Raw genomic sequence first — 21,181 nt, forward strand, 5'->3', positions numbered from 1 at the left:
ATATATATATATATAATTAATTTATGTAATACATTTAGTATTTAATTAATTCATGAATTAACTAAAAATAAATGGAGATTTTTTGCACATTAAGTGGACCTGCAGATCAAGAAAGACGTTAAAAACCCCTGATTGTCTTAAGATAAAAATCTAAACTAAAACATCAGTGTAAAATACAGCAGGGCATTATAAAACCCAACGTGTTTGACTTAGCTAATTATGGGCTCTGGGATAAAATATTTAAAATTTGAACTGATAATTCCTGCATTGACTTTGGTTTTACTGGAATACTGGTTGACTTGCAACCGTTTCCTCCAAAAAATACCATCCATAGTTGTGGATTGATGAGGGCAGAACCGCAAAAGGATGGAGCTATTAGAGGGTGGAGGCATAAAAGAAGAGGAGCCACTCAATGTTGCATGCAGCAGCAGTGATCGCCTGTCACACACATCTGAAGACTAAGCTGGCGCTTCCCTTTTTGGGCATCTTGTGAATTGCTGGTACACATGCATGCAGTGCCCCACAGGAGCTACACGCACCATCCGCATATGCATTGATACATTAAACTCCCACCAGTGATGTATCCAGCAATCAAATTTAGGAGGCCAAATGAAGGGACAGAGACAAAAGCAGGGGGGCAATTATAAAAATGCTATCTATCGCCTTTGATATAGTACAAGCATTTAAAAATATTCAGCAGCACTGACCTGGAAGTCTGAGGTGCTTCTAGGTCAGTTGCTGTCAGCAAAGCTCTGCAGCACTTCATACTATTGCAGAACCAATCAGGAGTGGGCTGGTAAAGAACAAATCACTCCTGACCAATAGGAGTGATCAGATCTTTATGACAGCCACTGGATGATGAATCCCTTCACATAAGTGACAGCTGTCAGAAAGAGAGATTTATTTTTTTACATTTCTAATATATAATAAGGAACTGATTTTTGTCATACCACTGATTAGTGATATTTCAGGTCACTGATTCAGTATTTTTTATAATTTCATGATAATTTTATTTTTATCATCTGATCACTGATTTTAGTGACCCTCCTGCTGATCAGTAGCCATTGACCTAATCTGATCATCATCCATATCACGTACACTTTACTCTAACTGATGTCTGATGGAAAAATCTGTGTCTGGCAGACACCAGGAGAATGTTACCTACTGGAATGAACACTGTTAAGGAGGAAGAATAATGATCTAGGTTGTTTGTTAGGGTTTGTGATGGTCCCTTAGTTTCAGTGAAGGCTAATGTCAATGTTACAATATACAAAGACATTCTAGACAACTGTATGCTCCCAAGTTTGTGGCACCAGGGAAGGTCATTGCCTGTTGACTGTGCCCCTTTGCACAAAGCGAGTACCACAAACACATGGATGGGATAAGTATTGTGTAGAGAAAATCGAGTGGCCTGCACAAAGCCCTGACCGTAAACTCATTGAACACCTTTGGGATGAATTGGAACACCTGATTGTGTGCTCTTTTAGCTAAATAAACACACAGACACACTTTTAAATCTTGAGGATAGCCTTCCCCATAGGAGTGGAGGCCATTATAGCTGCAAAAGAGGGGCCAATTTCATTATTAATACCCATGTTTTTGGAGTGTGATGTCCAGCAAGCTCATATGGGTGTGATGGTCAGATGTCCATATACTTTTGGTCATATAGTTTGGTCTTTCAGTACATCTGCAACTGCTGATCTTCCAACTTGAAGAACTAACATGGTAGGCTGGTAAGAGGCCAACCCGTGTTTACAATGAAGGTCTTCTATGACACATCTCTTTTCTTGTTCCTTTCATCACCCTTTAAAAAAGGTAACCTCTATAGATACAACATTGTCGGGACTACAGTGGGGCAAAAAAGTATTTAGTCAGCCACCAATTGTGCAAGTTATCCCACTTACAAAGATGAGAGAGGCCTGTAATTTTCACCATAGGTACACTTCAAATATGAGAGACAGAATGGGGAGAAAGAATACAGGAAATCACATTGTAGGATTTCTAATGAATTCATTGGTAAATTCCTCGGTAAAATAAGTATTTGGTCACATACAAACAAGCAAGATATCTGGCTATCACAGACCTGTAACATCTTCTTTAAGAGTCTCCTCTGTCCTGTCAGTATAAAAGACACCTGTCCACAACTTCGAACAGTCACACTCCAAACCCCACTATGGCCAAGACCAAAGAGCTGTCGAAGGACACCAGGAACAAAATTGTAGACCTGCACCAGGCTGGGAAGACTGAATCTGCAATAGGCAAGCAGCTGGGTGTGAAGAAATCAACTGTGGGAGCAATTATTCGAAAATGGAAGACATACAGGACCACTGATGATCTCCCTCGATCTGGGGCTCCACGCAAGATCACAAGAACGGTGAGCAAAAATCCCATAATCACACGGGGGGACCTAGTGAATGACCTGCAGAGAGCTGGGACCAAAGTGAAAAAGGCTACCATCAGTAACACACTACGCCGCCAGGGACTCAAATCATGCAGTGCCAGACGTGTCCCCCTGCTTAAGCCAGTACATGTCCGGGCCCGTCTGAAGTTTGCTAGAGAGCATTTGGATGATCCAGAAGAGGATTGGGCGAATGTCATATGGTCAGATGAAACCAAGGTAGAACTTTTTGGTAGAAACTCAACTCATCGTGTTTGGAGGAGAAAGAATGCTGAGTTGCATCCAAAGAACACCATACCTATGGTGAAGCATGGGGGTGGAAACATCATGCTTTGAGGCTGTTTTTCTGCAAAGGGGTCAGGACGACTGATCTGTGTAAAGGAAAGAATGAATGGGGCCATGTATCGTGAGATTTTGAGTGAAAACCTCCTTCCATCAGCAAGGGCATTGAAGATGAAACGTGGCTGGGTCTTTCATCATGACAATGATCCCAAACACACCACCCGGGTAACGAAGGAGTGGCTTCGTAAGAAGCATTTCAAGGTCCTGGAGTGGCCTAGCCAGTTTCCAGATCTCAACCCCATAGAAACCCTTTGGAGGGAGTTGAAAGACTGTGTTGCCCAGCGACAGCCCCAAAACATCACTGCTCCAGAGGAGACCTGCATGGAGGAATGGTCCAAAATACCAGCAACAGTGTGTGAAAACCTTGTGAAGACTTACAGAAAATGTTTGACCTCTGTCATTGCCAACAAAGGGTATATAACAAAGTATTGATATGAACTTTTGTTATTGACCAAATACTTATTTTCCACCATAATTTGCAAATAAATTCTTTAAAAATCAGACAATGTGATTTATGGACTTTGTGGTCTCATTCTGTCTCTCATAGTTGAAGTGTACCTATGGTGAAAATTACAGGCCTCTCTCATCTTTGTAAGTGGGAGAACTTGCACAATTGGTGGCTGACTAAATAATGTTTTGCCCCACTGTATGTTGTTAACACAAGAAAATGAATTGGTTTTTTTGTAGCAGACACGAAAGTCTGCTTTCTCAATTTCCTCTTTTCAATGCTATGGTTTTCAAGAATGTATCAGGACCTTTCTCACATAAATTGCCAGAATGAGAAAACTGTTTCAAGGGGCACAATATTCCTAGTTATTTGAGATATATTTGCATATTTTGCTTTGAAACATTTTTAAAGGTTCATAATACAACAGCTATACATATTATGTATTCAGGCAATTAAAATGTTAGCCTCAGGTTATTTCTTGTACCAGCATGTTTGCCACACAGAGTGGAATCCCTTGAAACATAAAATATGAAACATATCAAAACTGACTGTACACATTTTCTTCACAGCACAGATGTCTTCATCATGCTTTTTCAGCAAATAGCAACAGTAACACATGGCAAAGCAATTTTTTTTTTTTTTCTGTAACTAAAGGATAGATTCAAAATTTCTACTACTGACAGGATCACTGGCCATGGCATTGCACAAATAAACCTCATTTGAGACTTTGTGGAATTTTGCAGATATTATTATCTAGCTTCTCCTGCCAGACACCTTCTCGCTTCCTATGTCCCTCCATTAAGGTTTGTTAATACAGGGAACATTTTTTAAATAAATCTCAAATTTAAATTTGTATGATACAGGGTCAGCTTAGCCCTCCCTGTAGGGGAAGATGGCCAACATGGACCCTAAATTTTGGTTTGTCAATAACCCCACTGGCATAAATTCAACCACATCTCACAGACTTGTTATGTAGTAGAAAATTATTATTTAACTAATGTGAAACAAAAACAGGCTGCTCAATAAGAAAGCATAGCAACTTTTTTACTGTGCTTAAGAAAATAAATTACAGTGAACAAAAAATGGTGACATATTAATCAAAAATAATGCAACTGACAGCAACTGACATGAATGCATCTTTGACATATTTTTGGGGGTTTGAAATATATTTATGGTTACTGAGAAACGTGATTCTGATGCAAAATGTAAAAAAAACCTTTTTTTTGCAACAGGGAAAATACCACTTTTGAAAACAAAGCAAGAATTCAGTGCATGCCTAGTGAATACCATTCAAAAAACACCTTTCTATGGGATAAATATCCAGAATTCCATCACACTCTATAGCCATATGTTGCTTAGAGCACAACTATATCAAAGTACCACAATTTTGGTGAGTCTTATCTAATTTTTTATGGCCATATTGCTTACTAACGGAATCAGTGGGACTGCACTTTAATCCAAATGAGACTCTCAAGCCATTTAAAGCCTTCTTTGGACACCATTAATGAGGCACCTGTGTGGCAGGAAGGGCTTTTCAAACTTTGCACCAGAATCGCTTTTCATACTGTACATAAAATAAATTCACAAAATTAACATTCCAAATTAGAGCATTTGCCTTTATATTTTTAATTTTAGGGACTACAGATCATTGGACAGACTCAGGTTTGGTTCAAGAGGTGAAAGGGTGAAAGTGTTAATTAGTTAATATGAAACAATTAAATAAGCTTACCTGCTTTCAGCATCAGCACTACATTTTGGTGAGAGTAACTCAAATGATTTGGTAAACTTCACCACCTGTTAACAAAAAGTAATACATTTTTCTTTTACCAAGCAAATGCTTTGAAACACACACTTTTATAGTGAAAAACCATAACGGAGAACAGAACACAAAACTATTTTATAAGTAGCAACTTCAGTAAGAGGTGAAAAAAGGCCACCCGCTGCTGAAAAACAGCACTGGCTTTACAAGGAAGAGCTTTAGTGGTGTTCTGTGCTACAATAACACAGCCCTTCATTAGTTTTTAACCTGTTTGGAAACGTCGAAATCGGAGGATTTCGCCAACTAACCCATACTCAAAACAGGGACATTGGGACAGCTAACCAAGTCACTGGGGCAGTACCTTAAAATGGGAGGTATTCTTGTATGTAGGGAGGTATTCTTACCTAACACCCTTTTAGTAAAGTACATAACGGCTAAAAATAAACATGAAGAATAAATGCATCTAACCTATTTGTTACACTTCAATAAAAAGTGTTTGTTTATTTTTATTTGATCAGTGTTAAACATGATAGCTATTACAAGCAACAATAACATTTTAAAATGATAGCAGAACACCAAGTAAACACCCTGGCAATGTCGAAGACTCCTCTGAGGTAGCGGGCAACCACAGTAAATCTGCTACCCTACAGCCTCTCGGAGAGGGAGTGCGCGGTCATGTAATCGTGCATCTACTCGTGTGCGTGGCACACATTTATGACCTCCAGTGACCCCTTCTGACCCCAATTACCTTGTTTTCGGCCTTTATGGCCTATATTTCTTTCTACTACTACCCTTGGTTGGAGTAATACTCTGTTTTGCTCCTGCTTGCGTTTGATCAAATGTAATCATTTGTGACCCAGCTCGTTCTGACATCGCGCTTGCCTCCTGATTTGGTTTGTTAACAGTGTCTTTCTGGTTCTGATGTGGCTTGCTAGTGCTTGTCTCCAGGTGCCTGACCTACTCTGCTTCACGGAGTCCTCTTCTGCATACATTGGGTAAGTACAACCTCAGATGAACAACAACACATATTACACCATGTCATGATTTATTCAACAAAAATAAAGTCAAAATCGAGAAGCCATGTGTAAAAAACGAAGTACACCTTATGATTTAATAGCTTGTATTTAGCAGCTATAACTTTTAGTACAGTATTTGCTTGATTATAAGATGACTCCTCAAAATTTGAATATTAATTTAGGAAAAAAAATGAAAAACATGGTAATCATTTTCGTTATGACTTTATCAGTCTCACAACGTTGTGGAGGAATTTTGACCCATTCTTCTTTACAACGTTGCTTTAGTTTATTGAGGATTGCAGGCATTTGTTTATGCAAGGCTGTCTTAAGGTCCTGCCATAGCATTTCAATCGGGCTGAGGTCTGGACTTTGACTGGGCCATTGCAACACCTTGATTCTTTTTAATTTTCTGTTGCAGATTTGCTGTTGTGCTTGGGATAATTGTCCTGTTGCATGACCCAATTTTGGCCAAGCATTAGCTGTTGGGCAGAATAATTGACTCTAGAATACATTGGTATACAGAGGAGTTTATGGCCTACTCAATGACTGGAAAGTTCCCAGGTCCTGTGAGTGCAAAAAAGCCCAATTTATCACCCCTCCACCACCGTGTTTGATAGCTGGTATGAGGTATTTGTGCTGATATGCTGTATGTGGTTTTTGCCAAACGTGACCCTGTGCATTATGGTCAAACATTTCCATTTTGTTCTTGTCTGTCCCAAGGACATTGCTCCAGAAGTCGTGTGGTTTGTTCAGATGCAACTTTGCAAACCTAAGCGGTGCTGCCATGTTCTTTTTAGAGAGAAGACAATTTCTCCTTTAACATTTAACATGCTAACTGAGGCCTGTAGAGTCTTTGTTTTTTTTGCGATTTCTCTGAGCATTGCATGGTCTGACATGTACTCCTTGGCAGCTGTATTGAATGTTTTCCACTTTTGAATATTTTTTTTCTGACTGTAGAATGATGGACATAAACTTATGGGCCTTATAACCCCTCCTAAATTGATGAGCAGCAACAATTGCTTCTCTAAGATCATTGCTGATGTATTTCCTCCTTGGCACCTGAATGCTCCAGACCAGCAAGCTGCTTCAACTTTTACTTTTATAGAGGTGGACAGACTTGCTGATGATCAATGAATCAAGGACATTTGATCAGCAGCACCTGTCTGCTAACTAATTCCTTAGTAAGGGTGTACTTATTGTTCAGAAATGGCTTCTCCATTTTGGCTTTATTTTTGATGAATACATTATGGCACGGTGCAATATGTCATGTGTTGTTGTACATCTGAGGTTGTATTTACCTAATTTTTAGACCTGCCAAGGAACAGATAATTATTATGTCCTGATATATAAAACAATAGAATTCAATGACGATGTACATTGTTTTTCACGCACCTGTATCTTTTGATTAGAGACAAACATTAACCATTGAACAATGGGAAAAAATTACATGTCAACAGGTTCTCATATAAAATCATGCCCAAGTAACCAGTTACCTTTCTTTATGCTGTCCATGTGTCCGTGCGAGTTATAGTGGAGTAGCATTGAGAGATATACCTTTTATATATGCTATATATATATCCAAAGTTACTATACAAAACTCCGAACAATGCAATAAACCAGCTTTACAGTTTTACAGGATTTAATTATAGATGAAGTCAAATTTGTGACGTGACAACTTACTGGGGATTCAATATCCTCCAAGAGGAGCACTGAGCAACGTTCACACTTCAGTAGTGTCTGGGCTCGATGCATAATTTTCTTGACAATTTTCTCCAGGTCTGTCTGTTCCTCAAACAGATCATTCACCACCTCCAGCAAAGCCTGAATCATGTAATATAATATCACACATTGTATATAATACAATTTCTGTTGAAAAATACACACATTAAATGTGCAATATACTGTCTCTGTATTCTCAGATAATGAGGACATTGTGGGATAGATAAGAATGCACAGTCCATGCTAAAAAATGTTTGTAAATATTTCAAATATTTGTTTAAGCATCAAGAAAAGAAATCAATGTGCTAACTTTGTCTGTCCATAAGAAAAAGGGGAAGTGAAACACTGTTCAGCAGCATAAATGGTCATATGTTTTTTTGGGGGGTGGAACTTTGAAATATATTAATGGTTATGTACTATGGTAATTGCTTTTCTGTAAGTTTTAAAATAATGGACTGGCCAATATTATTGAAAGGCAGTGGAATAATCTACAGTATATACTGAAGGATTGGGGGCTGATATTCAACTCTTTATCAAGGGTACTTTCAATGTGCCTGTGTACTTTGCCCGGTGGGTATCTTGTAATAGTACAACATCTTATCTAAAAAAGGTAAGGAGATCTTTTGCCTCTTTATCAGAGTGTTAAGACCTTTTATATTCCACAACAGGATATGTAAATTAAATCGAATGAACATAGGTATCCCAATCCATGTGGGAAAGATGCTGTTTTCCAGGGGTAAAACACATACCTGTGGCTGGGACTGTCCCAGCGGGCATCTCGTCCCCCAAAATTTGTAACATTAATTGTTAATGTATTTAGAACGCAATGTCATAATTGTGAGGTGTCCCACCACTTGTGGCCATATAGCGTGTGTGTATATATATATATATATATATATATATATATACACACATACTTCAGCCCTAGTGTTTGGAAGATGAGCTGCCTCTCCCTTCCAGTTAGGTGTCTGTTATAATATGTAACCTGTAACCTACACATTTGGTTTAGGGATGCTTGCTGATTGTACTTGCAGTTGAGCACATTTAGCAAAGGGTGGGTTGAAATTGGCAGCTTTTGACAGAGTTTGGAAGACACTAATTATTCAAATGAAAGTTTTCAAAAAAATGGCATGAAAAAAACAATTAGATGGAGCATTATTGCAACCTGCTTATGGTGTGTGTATTATAGTAAACATTAACATACCCTGCTTCTGTCATACTCTTTTCGGGATGCAGCAAATAGCTGAGCATTAGATATTGCAATGCCACAAAAAGGGAGGTACATCTGCAAAACCTAGAAAAACAAAAACAAAATGTAAAACACTATAATCTTTATGTTCTGGTTTAAAAATGTGAAAGCATAAGAAAAAAACATTGCAAAATCCATAATATACAGCTGGTTTGTTTCAATACATCAAGAGTAGTACAACTGTAGCAAACATGGCCATACCACATATTTTTCCAACAACACAATACATGTTTGTTCCTTTTGTCTTTATTGGCTTAGTGTCTCAAGCCAAGCATTACATTTGGAATAGTCTGTATCCCATAAAAATGCAGAAAAGAAAGTATAGCCCTGTGCCTGTCAAGTAGACATTACCTCTCTGACACTTGTGGCATGTTATCCCATAGTACCCAGATAGCAAAGGTGCAGGTTATTCCTAGTTATGCCCTTGCTACAAAGTACAGATATATATATATATATATATATATATATATATATATATATATGTATATATATATATATATATATGTATATATAGTGTTATGTTAGAGCTATATGGAATCGTGACATACACAACAAGGTGTTCAGCTAAAAACAAGCTAGGAGAACAGTATAAAGGCTCAGGTATAGGCAGGTATAGATAGGGACTGAGTATATCAGGCTTAGTATTAGGTTATGTTAGAACTATATGGAATCATTGAAGTGAAATACACTTCAGCATCAAGGTGCTGAGGACAAGACAAGCCAAGTACACGGAGCAGGATACTGAGATACATAATCATTGGGCAGAGAATGATCAAAGATAAGCCAGGAGTCAAGGTATAATGTCCCCAAATCAATACACAAGACAGGCAGCTCAGGAACACACTAGGGCATTCTGCGTTGCAGGTTCGGATTTTTAACCAGGACGCAGAGCCTACCCTGCCCCTTCCTATATGTCACAGGTGCGCCCTTTGCTGTGTGTCACTGACCCTCCTCCAGCCTTCACTACCCTTCACTACCCAATGCAGTACCCGTGCATCAGGCAGTCATCAGGTAAGTGTATGCCGCCCAGGGATCTCACGCTAGCTAGCAGCAGCCTCATTGGCGTGACATAATGTCTATGCATGGGAGTGAGCCTAGATAGTGGCGAATAGGTGCAGTATTTCTTTGGTGCCCCCACCCTGTAACTAAAACACAAGCACATACTAACATGCAAACTCTATCCAACTATCACTTACTCTAACACCATTGTGATTATTCTATAGACATTAATATAAAATAAGATAAAAACTTATGATGTAACAAAATTGTATCTACTTGACAAAGGTTGAATGTAATCAAATATTTATAGTGTATAAACACAATCATATCACTAGAAGGCATTAGTTATTAATATGAGAACAAAGAGTGTATGTGTTAAATATATTTATGTGATTTTATAAATGTTCGAAAACAAAAACACAAGGGAATGTATCCAATAACCAATATTTAGAGTAGGACTCTTAAGCCTACTTACATTTTCTCAGTGTCTCTGACAACCTTTTATATTACAACTCTACTTCTTTGTGTTATTTATGTCATATACATATGAATATGCTTTCTGAATACTGTTGAGAAACAAATGTTCTTTACAAGCAAAAGGAACAACTCCCAGAGGCAAAGAACATGGAAAAGGGGATACAAAGGGGGCAAAAGATGATGCCAATGTTCAAGTAAAAAGTGGATAATGGACATTACAGAATTTTCTAAAAATAATATTGTCATCATACCAGTGAACCCATGAACTTTGATAAATGAAAAGCACAGGTAGTATAACTATAGTAGGCAAGTATTGGAACAACAGACCATTACACCAACAGGGACGTTGATGATATTGCATTCTAAATACACAGGCATTAATATGTAGTTGGTCCCTTTTGCAGCTATAACAGCTTCCACTCTCCCGGGAAGACTTTTCACAAGATTCTGGAGGGTTTCTGTTCGAATTTCTGCCCATTCATGCAGTAGAGCATTGGGGAGGTCAGGTACTGATGTTGGACAAGAAGGCCTGGCTCGTAATCTCCGTTCCTGTTCATCCCAAAAGTGTTTGATGGGGTTGAGGTCAGGGCTCTGTGCAGGCTAGTCAAGTTCTTCCACACCAAACACATCCAACCATGTCTATATGGACCAGGTGCTGCAAAGGCTCAGGATCCACTCCACAATCCACAAAAAATCAATAAACTTGTGCCAGCTGACACTAGAACTACTAAATAATCAAATATTGATTTGCAGTCACGCAGGAACACACAACAACGTACAAGAAAGAGTGCTAACACTAGCTTTTTCTTGAAGTTAATTGATAGACCTTGTAAGTGAGGGCTCCTAAAGCTGTTTAATCCCTTCACTACTGGAGTTTTTTGGAACCCTAACTACTGTACCATTTTTACCATATGTGAATTAATTCCGTGTTTGATGTACCCACACAAATGATACATCCTTTTTTGAGAAAAAATAGGGCTTTCATTTGAAACCATAGAAACATGCAAAAAATTAACAGTGGCTTAGTATCTAAAAAAAACTCCAGAGTGATTAATGTACAAGGTGCCATAGCAACAAAATCTGGCATTTTAAAATATCAGGCAAAATCTGGCAGAATGCTTTAAGATTATTATAAAGTTCATGGCTACACACTCCCCTCCCACATGACACCAAATGGGTGGTCTCCTAGAGACAAAGGAAGAAGATTCTTATAGCAACGGCAATATGAGACACACTTGGAATATCCTGTAATATCATTTTGACAAAGGACTTTAATATCTGGACATTCCAGAGAAGTATTGTATTTTTGTTTAATGTAAGTTTTTGATACTGTTTTGTTGTTATTATTTAGAAGCACTGTGACCATTGTATTCATATTAACTATAAATTAATCAGTTCTGTCTTTGTGCTGAAATTTGAACCCTGAGGTTTCCCAGCTTCCGAAACCCTTTTTCAAATTTGGAAGTTATACCTTTTTGACCAAATTAGGTTTTTATATAACTTAATCAGTTCAGGGGGTTACCAAAGTCTCCATAGATATCTTTAAAACCTTAAATAGGACTTGGTGGTGGCAGGGAGTATAATTTAAGGGTCATGGCATGAACCAGTCAAGGTTAAGGTGCAGTTGCTTTGGGCCCTGTGGGGAGAGCTATGAGTGAATCTGTGGGCTGGTTTCCCATTAATTGTTTCATGCTCACATTACCCATTAACTTTACAGTAGAGCAAGCAGGTAGTGGCTCCTGCGGTATCTGTGATAATATGCATTTGAGCAGAGTGGACTGCAATATACACCTGTTTTCAGTCAAGGGCAAGTCAATGTTTTTAGGCGCCCTTCGTGAAAAGATAAAGGGGGCCACATTCAAAAGTACCAGTGATAAAATATATATTTATATATATATATATATATATGAACTAAGGAACAGGATACTTATGATACATTTAAGCAAGATACATTTAAGAGAGACCAGTGTCTCACTCCTCTCACATACTCTGCAAGGGCCCCTTACACCAAATTATTCTTATGAATTTTATTTCGAAAAAGTAAAAAACCTTAGTATGCCATGGACCAAGTGGTCAGTTGTCCTAGTGCTTTTGGACCTGCCACACAGCATTCTGTCTCCTATGTAATTTCTTGGATTGTTCCTTAATGTCTGCCTTGAACACTTGGAACAAAACTTTAACCCTGCTGCTCCTCTTTTTTGATACCTCATACCTGGATTCAACCCCATATTGTTTCACACAGTCTCGATGACTTGTATACCTTTGAGGAAGCCTTTGGGCAAAACGCATCAGGTCAACTATAATAAGTTAATTTCATAAGTTCAAGAAATTCTGTATTGAAAATAATTTTTATTGGATTTGGACTATATTTTTGTATAATGTACACTTTTTTCAAATAAATTGTTACTTTTACTTAAACACTACAAAGCTCTCTTTCTATCCATCTCTAGTACTAATAGCTATTGCATTAAAATAGTACTACTCACCCTTAACCTTCAGAGGCAGTGTATTGAACCACAGCCATGGAAAACTGGGGCAGAATATAAGATATAAGCAATGACTTATTCTCAAGAATTTTTAAATTGAGTACCGGCAAATTAAACAGACAGCAACCACTAGAGAGCAAGATGCATCAGTACATTTCTCTGTGAAAAGCTGTTACATAACAAGAACTAACTGACAAAGCTAGTTAATTACAGTCTGTTGGATCTGCATGGTATATTTAGGTCAAATACATGAAACTTGTTATTTGTCCTCCACAAAGAAATCAGTGACAAGAACAAACGAGTACTTTGCTTGCAAGTCAAATATGGCAAATATCTTAAGGTTGTTTTAAAAGAGGGTGAATAGGTCAATTGCTTAATGCCCCTGGGCACAGAAAAACCTTATGCAAGGGTGAGCCTAGGGTTAGAAGCATCTTGGTGCAGTATTTCTTCAGCAACCTTTCCTTTTCCCTTGTAACTAAATCACATAATCTAAATAAGCATCAGTATATGAATTATGAGGTTACAAAAACACAATCCAGAAATGTTGCTGGAGCAACATACAACCCAAATGGCACAACCCTTAAAGAAAGAACCAAGGCTGTTTTTTAAATTCTGTAAACTTGTAATTCAAATGAATCCAAATGCACAAGTCTACTGTCATATTGTGTATGTTTCGCCGCTGCCATGTTCATTTCTTCAGTATTCGGGCTGAACAAGGAAAACTCACAAACACTGAAAACACACTATAGGGTGTTTTTATGTTCGCCCGAATACGAATGCACAAGTCTATCACTAACCAAGTTTCCGGTTTCAGATCATAAAGGACCAACATTTTCTACCTTTAAGTTTTTCCCATTTACATACTTAAAAAATTTCTTGGGATTAGTTTTACTCTCCTTGGCAATTAGTTTCTCATTTTCCAATTGACCCATTTTAATTGCCTTTTTTGCAGGCAAGTTTGTATGCCATAAATGATACTACTGATCCCTTGCTTTTATAATGCGTAAATGGCATTCGTTTATTTCTTATTTCCTGTTTTACTTTCCTGGTAAGCCACATTGGTTTTGATTTGCTTCTTTTGTATTTGTTTCCCATAGGTATATATTGAGATGTGTAATTTTGCAATGTGTCCTTAAAGTTATTCCATTTGTCCTCTGTGTTTAGTCCAGAGAACAATCCAATCCAGTCTATACATTCCATAGTTGACCTTAGCCCGTCAAAGTTTCCCCTTCGTAAATTAAGTGTTTTGGTAGAGTAGTTACGTATTTGCTTTTTGGAATTAATCTCAAATGAAACCATGTTATGGTCACTATTCCCCCAAGTGTTCTCTTACTTTGATTGTTGAGATAAGTTCCTCATTGTTAGTTATTACCAGATCTAGACAGGCATCCATTCTGGTTGGGGGTCTCTACTAATTCTGACATAAATTGGTCATTAAGCAGTTTCAGAAACTTGCTGCCCTTATTGGAACTAGTTCCACTATTCCAATCTATATCGGGGTAATTAAATCTCCCATGATTAAAACTTCATTCCTATTTGCAGCCTTTTCAATTTGAAATAATAGCTGGTCGTCCCCTTCATTACTAATGCTGGGTGGCTTGTAGCATAAACCTACAAGTAGTGTGTGACTTTTTACTATCTAGGCTAATATCCACCCAGAGTGTCTCCACATTACTACTGTCATTATGCACAGCTTCCATTATACTGGGCTTTACTTTAGGGTTTGCATATAAACAAATCCCTCCCCCTTTTCTATTTACACCGTCCTTTCTAAAAAGCGAGTAACCTTGTAAATTAACTGACCAGTCATGCGTATCATCACACCACGGTTTCGTGATACTGATCAAATCGTACTGTTCATCACTTACCAATATTTCCAGCTCACCCATTTTGTTTGCCAAGTGCCTCACATTTGCTAAAGGACATTTAAGGTTACTACCCCTTTTTTGGTTCATCAGTTGACAAATATTTCATGACTGCAGGTTTTGTACTATGTAGCTCCATATTGTATATGCTAACTCCACCACTGCTCTCACCCCCGTTCCCAATCTACAGTGGGTTAGTACCTATCAAAAGTGGTCCAAGGAAGGAAAAGAGGTGAACCGGCGACAGGGTCATGGGCGGCCAAGGCTCACTGATACATGTGGGGGTCAAATATATATATATATATATATATATATATATATATATATATATATATATATATAGTATATATATATATATTATATATATAATATATAATATATATATATATACACACTATATATATAGTATATAAAAATAAAATGAAAAACATATACAAAACCTGATACAAATAGACTCAATATATAAAAATATATATTAACTATTAAAAATAGTTATCATATCCTTATCGTTTAATTATTTAATATTTCAAGAAGAAAAACATCTGTATTTTATTACTACTAAAATATTATATTTTGAATTAACCCCTTATATGTATGTACATAAATACTATATAATAGTTAATATACAAAATTTTAGTATTATAAAGTGTAAAAAGTAAAATGCATGATATTTTTTAATAATTATTATATTATAACATCTTTCAAACTTAAATCACAAAATGCATAAGGTTACTATAAAGTGCAGAATATCTCTATATTGATCGCCCCTTTGCTGTGTAACCCCTTTTATTATATTAATTACGTATGCCTTTATTTTTTTGCAAGCTGATCTACCTGTGTGATTGAGGGAAGCACATAAATGTTGGCACTGCTGGTTTGTATTGGAAGCGCTGGTATATTTTCTGTTTTCTGTTATAAAGAAATGGCTTGTAACAATATCTGGTTCTAAGAGAAATGTGACAGCTTGAGTTAACAGAACATTATTTAAGGCTTAGGGCCTTTAATTTGTTTGTGTTTATGTAAAGATGAGGACACTTTCTGCCTCAGGTTAAATTAGACATGAAAACAAATTATGGATACATTAAACGGTTGCAAACAGTGGACTTTTTGTTGCACTGACATTAAAAGATAATGTATGGTAAATTTAATTTACTAAGTTGTCCAAATGCCTTAGGTTGTGTTCTTTCACCACAGAAGATTCAAAGCACAAAAATATTAACTAATGCTCGCTTTTTAAGCCTATGGATGCATCTGACTTTTGCATCCTCCAAACAGATATAACTTGTTTTGAACAAATAATGGAAAGAAATGTATTTGTAATCCTAATAGAAAAACACTAGCATCTTTAGTAGAAATGTGTGGCTATATGGAATCAATTTCCTCCCCTCACTATTTGCATTGTACCTGTGCTATCTACTTAATGGCCTTGTTTATTCTTTTTGTAGCTCTGTGACGTGGTCTGAGCCATATGGGGTCAGTAACAATGCAAAATATGAGTCAGACCCCACTCTGGGTTAGCAAGATTATGTGGGAACTGAGCAGCCTACCTATAGAGATGCTGAACCAAATAAAGCAAGAGAAGGAGCAGCTTTAGCCTCTCCAAACTTCCTGCTAGGCTTCTGCTCCTCAAGCCAGCCTAAGCCAGACATTGTAGTGTTTAGGAGTATACGGCCGAGGTGATGGATATACCAACCGAGCTGCTGAAATATTGAAGTTTTGTATTTTTCATCTATAACAAAATGCGACCAGATGATTGGGCATTCCTAATAATACTTGGTCATAATAATAATCCACATCTACAGAGAAATGTGGCATATGAAACATGACAAATCAGCATGCTGGCAGTTCAATTTGTATACTTTCTTTTGCAAATTTAACAAAATCCCTGAAAAAGGACACTCGCTGAATGCCTCCCTACCTTCTCTGGCGACCACTTCCACTTGCGTCTCACTACTCCGCATCCCTGTTTCCCATCTTCTTGTTTTTCATCTTCTTGTTCTTCTCTTTTTCTTCTTTCTTCATACGCATGTCGGGATACATAAACTCCCAGGGAACTTTTGACAAATGGCGGCGCTTTCGGTGATGTCCTCTCCCCTATAGATGGGTCTGGGTACAGAACATAACCAGAAGCTCCTCCATTTTGACAGAAGTTCATCAGAAGGTTATGTCTGCGGAGATGCGGACAAAGAAAGAGAGAGAGGAGAACAAGAAGATGTGAGACACGGGAGCAGAGCTGCAAGAAATTAAATCGGAGGTGGTCAGCAGATAAGGTAGGTATTCAGAGAACATGAGAGAGTGAACAAAAATGAGTGTGAGAGAGTAAGAATAAATCTGACGAAATTTGTTCCCCAATTTTTGTCTGAAACTAATGGGGAAGAAAGTATTCATTGTCCAAAAACGAATGGGCCAAAAAAAATAAAGAAATCGGTTTTGGCCCATTGGCACATGTGTAGTGATCAGGTCCTAAGCTGATCGGCGGCCATTTTCCCCATTTTTAAAAGCCTCCCTTTTTTACAGTAAAATGTGGCAGATTTCTCTGGAAAGAAAAGCATGCTGCCAATTTGACACATAAGCCAACAGTTTCCCTTCACTAGTTAAAAATTAGAAGACACAGGAAAATTTGAACAAAGTAAAAAAGTTTAAACCCTTGCAAGGCAGACACAGTAAAACCGATTTAAAATGAACCCTTGCAATACTGGCACAGTGAAAGAAATGGTTTGAAAATAACCCCTTCTATGCTAAAAAGGTAACAAGTAGCGTACCTAAGGGGTGGGGGTGTGTGGTCTTCATGGTGGACAGCCAAGCATAATGTCTATGTGCCTGACGGCAGCTTAACGCAGTGGAGCTCACAGACTTTGCAAGGAAACGCTCTTTTCCTGTCCAGGTTCCTGCTTCCCCTGGGCAGGAAAAGATAGTTTCCTCAGAATCTTAAACTGGGGGCCTGGGGCCGCATAAACACCTGTGCAGCCCCAGTTTTGCCCGGCCGGCCCCTAGACCAATGAAATCTACAAGGGAGGTGAGCGAGTGCGACAGAGTTAATGAATGATGGAGTGATCGCTTAGGGGCAGAAATGGGACAGGCAGGCAGTTTAGGGGGGTGGCAGAAATGGCAAAGGCAGGGTGTTAAGGGGCAGAGGTTGCACAGGCAGGCTGCTAAAGGGACAGAGGTTGCACAGGCAGGCTGCTAAAGGGGCAGAGGTGGCCCAGGCAGGTTGCTAAAGGGGCAGAGGCTGCACAGGCAGGCTATTTCAGGGGCAGAGTTGGCACAGGCAGGCTGTTAAGGGGGCAGAAGTGGCACAGGCAAGCTGCTTTAGGGGCACAGGTGGCACAGGCAGGCGGCTAAAGGGGCAGAGGTGGCACATACAGGCTGCTAAAGGGGCAGATGTGGCATAGGCTGTTTCAGGGGCAGAAGTGGCATGGGCAGGCTTTTTCAGGGGTAGAGTTGGCACAGGCAGGCTGCTTTAGGGCCAGAGGCCTACCACGCTGTACCACCATCAATATCTGGCTCAGTATATAGTATATGCTATACCATATCTGTTCAGTAAATGTTATTTATTTCAACTTTTTAAAATTTATTTATAAGCAATTTTTTTCAGATTTTTCCAGTTGACATACAGTTTACAAATGTGTAAAATAAATATTCTTGCCAACATTCATTTTTTGTGGAGGGTGGGTGCCACATACAGGATCCAGCCTGGGTGCCAAATACGCTAGGTACACCCCTGAAAGTAACCCTTATAACTTTAGCATGTAATTATTTTTATATACAAATAGAATCCAGACTAACCCAGCTGTACATAAACTACTAAATATTAACCATGCACGTCACGAAAAAGCGGTCACTTAATGACCAATGACATGCCAGGCATGTCATGGCATTAAACAAGTTTTTTTACTTAAATTGGTTGCTGTAATGCACCAGTTCTAAACTGCATTCCTTTAGATATATTGGTATCCATTAATAATAATAATAATAATAATTTACGTAAGTGTTATACAATTGCTTTGTTATAATGTAAAATAGTTACCATGGAAACCAGAGCATATGTGTATTAAAAGGATATTTGAGGTGAACAGATGACCTCCCTGGCAGGTGGAAATCCAAAGAAATGTGAAAGTATGTTTTAAATAAATCAGAATATGTGTTGCTGTCGTCAATGACAGCTGGGAATGATCAGATGTCTTTATGAAAAAAATAAAACTGGCATAATTCGTCAGATATGAAATTTTTAATGTCTGAGTCAGGCATACACAATATTGCCTGACATGCATTTTTTTCATTTAAATTAACAATGCAATGTTCAGTTCAAGGGTCGGGGCAGGCAGCCTCACAATCAATAAAGGTGGCCGGGCTTAGGTAGAGGGATAAGTAAAGCACAGGGTCTATACAGCTAGTGGAGACTGTAAAGACGTACTGTAACTGGGTTGATGACAGGATATGCATAATGGTATCTTCAAAATCTCTGTAATGGGATTGGAATGCCATCTTCCATTCTTCTTCCTCTCTGAGAGGTACCAAGTTTATAAACACCTCTAAAATCTAGATGATCCATGAGCAGCAATGGGTAACGTTTTGTTAAAGTATCTGTAATCCACACATGGCCTTAATCCCCCATCCAGACTCACATATTCTTGTGTGTTTATTGTTGGATACAGGAGGCGGTTCTTTACAATTTTTTTATCACATGTCCAGGATGACCACAATAAATGCGTTCCATGCGTTCCAGGTAAGTGGGCTGTTTGTTGCTTGTGTGGGGACCTGCCTCAACATTCCCCTGCTGCCTGAACGCTCCATGAGAGCTATGGGAGTTTTGTACAAGAGTTTTGGGCGGAAGCTTAGGCAGGCCAGCAAAAGAATAAAGAGCCCCCACAAGCCTTTTGATCACTCCTACAGTAGTGATGGAAGAGGCTCCTCCCTGCAATCGCTGGTTTACCGACAATGGTGCCCCAGCTGTCAGAGGGAGCTTCAGGGACAGGAATAAAGGTTTATGAGAGTGGAGACCTGTCCCAACCCTTCCCTGCTGCCTGATCGCTCCATTAAGAGCGATTGTGCAGCATTAATTCCTTCAATGCCGCAATTGTGTGTGACATGATTGCGGCATTGAAGGGGTTAATATTTGTCCCAACAAGCCCGTGGGAACCAAATATCAGTCGATACTGTGCCCCTATGACCTGGAAGTCAAGGGTGCTTTCAGGTCAACTGCTGTGAGCTAATGATCTGCAGCAGTTCAAAAGTGGGTTGATGATGATCAGATCACTGCTGGCCAATAGGAGTGATCTGATCATTATGACAGACCCTGGACGACTCAGCCCTAGAAAGAGAGATGGGTCATCTAAGATAATAATTAAAAAAACACAAATTATTAATAAAAAGGTGTGCTTCACTAGAGGCCAGGAATGCGGCCTATTCCACGTGGTCCCCAGCTTGGGGAGAGCTCTTGGTCTGGCATTTTTGGTAAAAAAAATTGGGGAGTGTTTATGTAAAACATTTTGTTGAAATAATTTAAGTACAATTTCTAACAAAACTGTGTGTAATAGAAAAAATGTACATTGTATTATGTGAACAATCATGTGTAAAGTATAAATGCTACAACCTGCCACATCACATCACAAAACAGTGACAATAATATATTTACTGCAAATACCAAATAGTACCAAAAGTCAGTATTTTGTAGAAGTTTTTCTTCTATTGCATGTGACCCTACACATCTAGGAGATGACTAATATATTTTCTTTGTATATGACATATTTTGTGTATCCGTTTCCCTACTAACCTTACACAAAGCACACTTTGTAATGCTGGTTTGGATTTCATGTCCAGGATATGCCCCACAAAGGTTTAGCAAGTTTTGGGGAATCTACAGTGCAAAACATGCACATTTTATTTTTTTTAAAAAAAAGGGAAGTGTGGTGTAGCTCATTATTTTTTAGGGGATTTCTTTTTACACTTTTTATTTTATTTTTCCTTTTTTTAATTTCCTTAAAATATTATTATATATGTTTGCATTGATCTCCCTGTCTCTGATCACACTGTTATCAGGAGGCAGGGCTATGCAGCCTGATCTCCTGATTGTATTTTCAAGTGAAGAGTTACCCTGGTGACATCAGTATTTAAAATATTATTGTGAAAATGCTCACTTGGGGCCATAAAGTTAAACACAGTTAGTAGGGATGAGATCAGGCTGATTCCCTGTGCACGAACTAGGATTTAACCATGCCATGCCTAAAGCAACATAATATAATAATATGTCAGATGGCATCAACTGCCAGAATTATCTCCCAAATTAATAATCCATCGTCATGAAGGGGTTAATTATGTATTACTTATATAACTAAAGTTTTATTTTAAAAAAAACGGGTGGGGTGGAGGGAGTTCTCCTTTAACTTTAGATTAAAAGAAAAATATGAAGCTCTAAGAACACTC

General features: G+C 38.3%; 1 protein-coding gene across 1 annotated transcript in view; it reads right to left on the reverse strand.

Moving 5' to 3' along the window:
• LOC149285994 (dual 3',5'-cyclic-AMP and -GMP phosphodiesterase 11A-like) overlaps positions 1–21,181 on the reverse strand; it is a 106,871-nt gene that overhangs the window by 31,430 nt on the left and 54,260 nt on the right. Inside the window, exons 3-5 of the mRNA XM_089494682.1 lie at positions 8,887–8,976; positions 7,644–7,784; positions 4,918–4,982 (exon numbers count right to left, since the gene is read on the reverse strand). Coding sequence (XP_089350808.1) covers positions 4,918–4,982; positions 7,644–7,784; positions 8,887–8,976 — 296 coding nt within the window. The remainder of the gene's footprint in view (positions 1–4,917; positions 4,983–7,643; positions 7,785–8,886; positions 8,977–21,181) is intronic.

Source organism: Sceloporus occidentalis, unplaced genomic scaffold (assembly GCF_023333645.1).
Source record: "Sceloporus occidentalis isolate IW3139 unplaced genomic scaffold, rSceOcc1.0.p SCAF_74, whole genome shotgun sequence".
NCBI classification, from domain to species: Eukaryota; Metazoa; Chordata; class Lepidosauria; order Squamata; family Phrynosomatidae; genus Sceloporus; species Sceloporus occidentalis.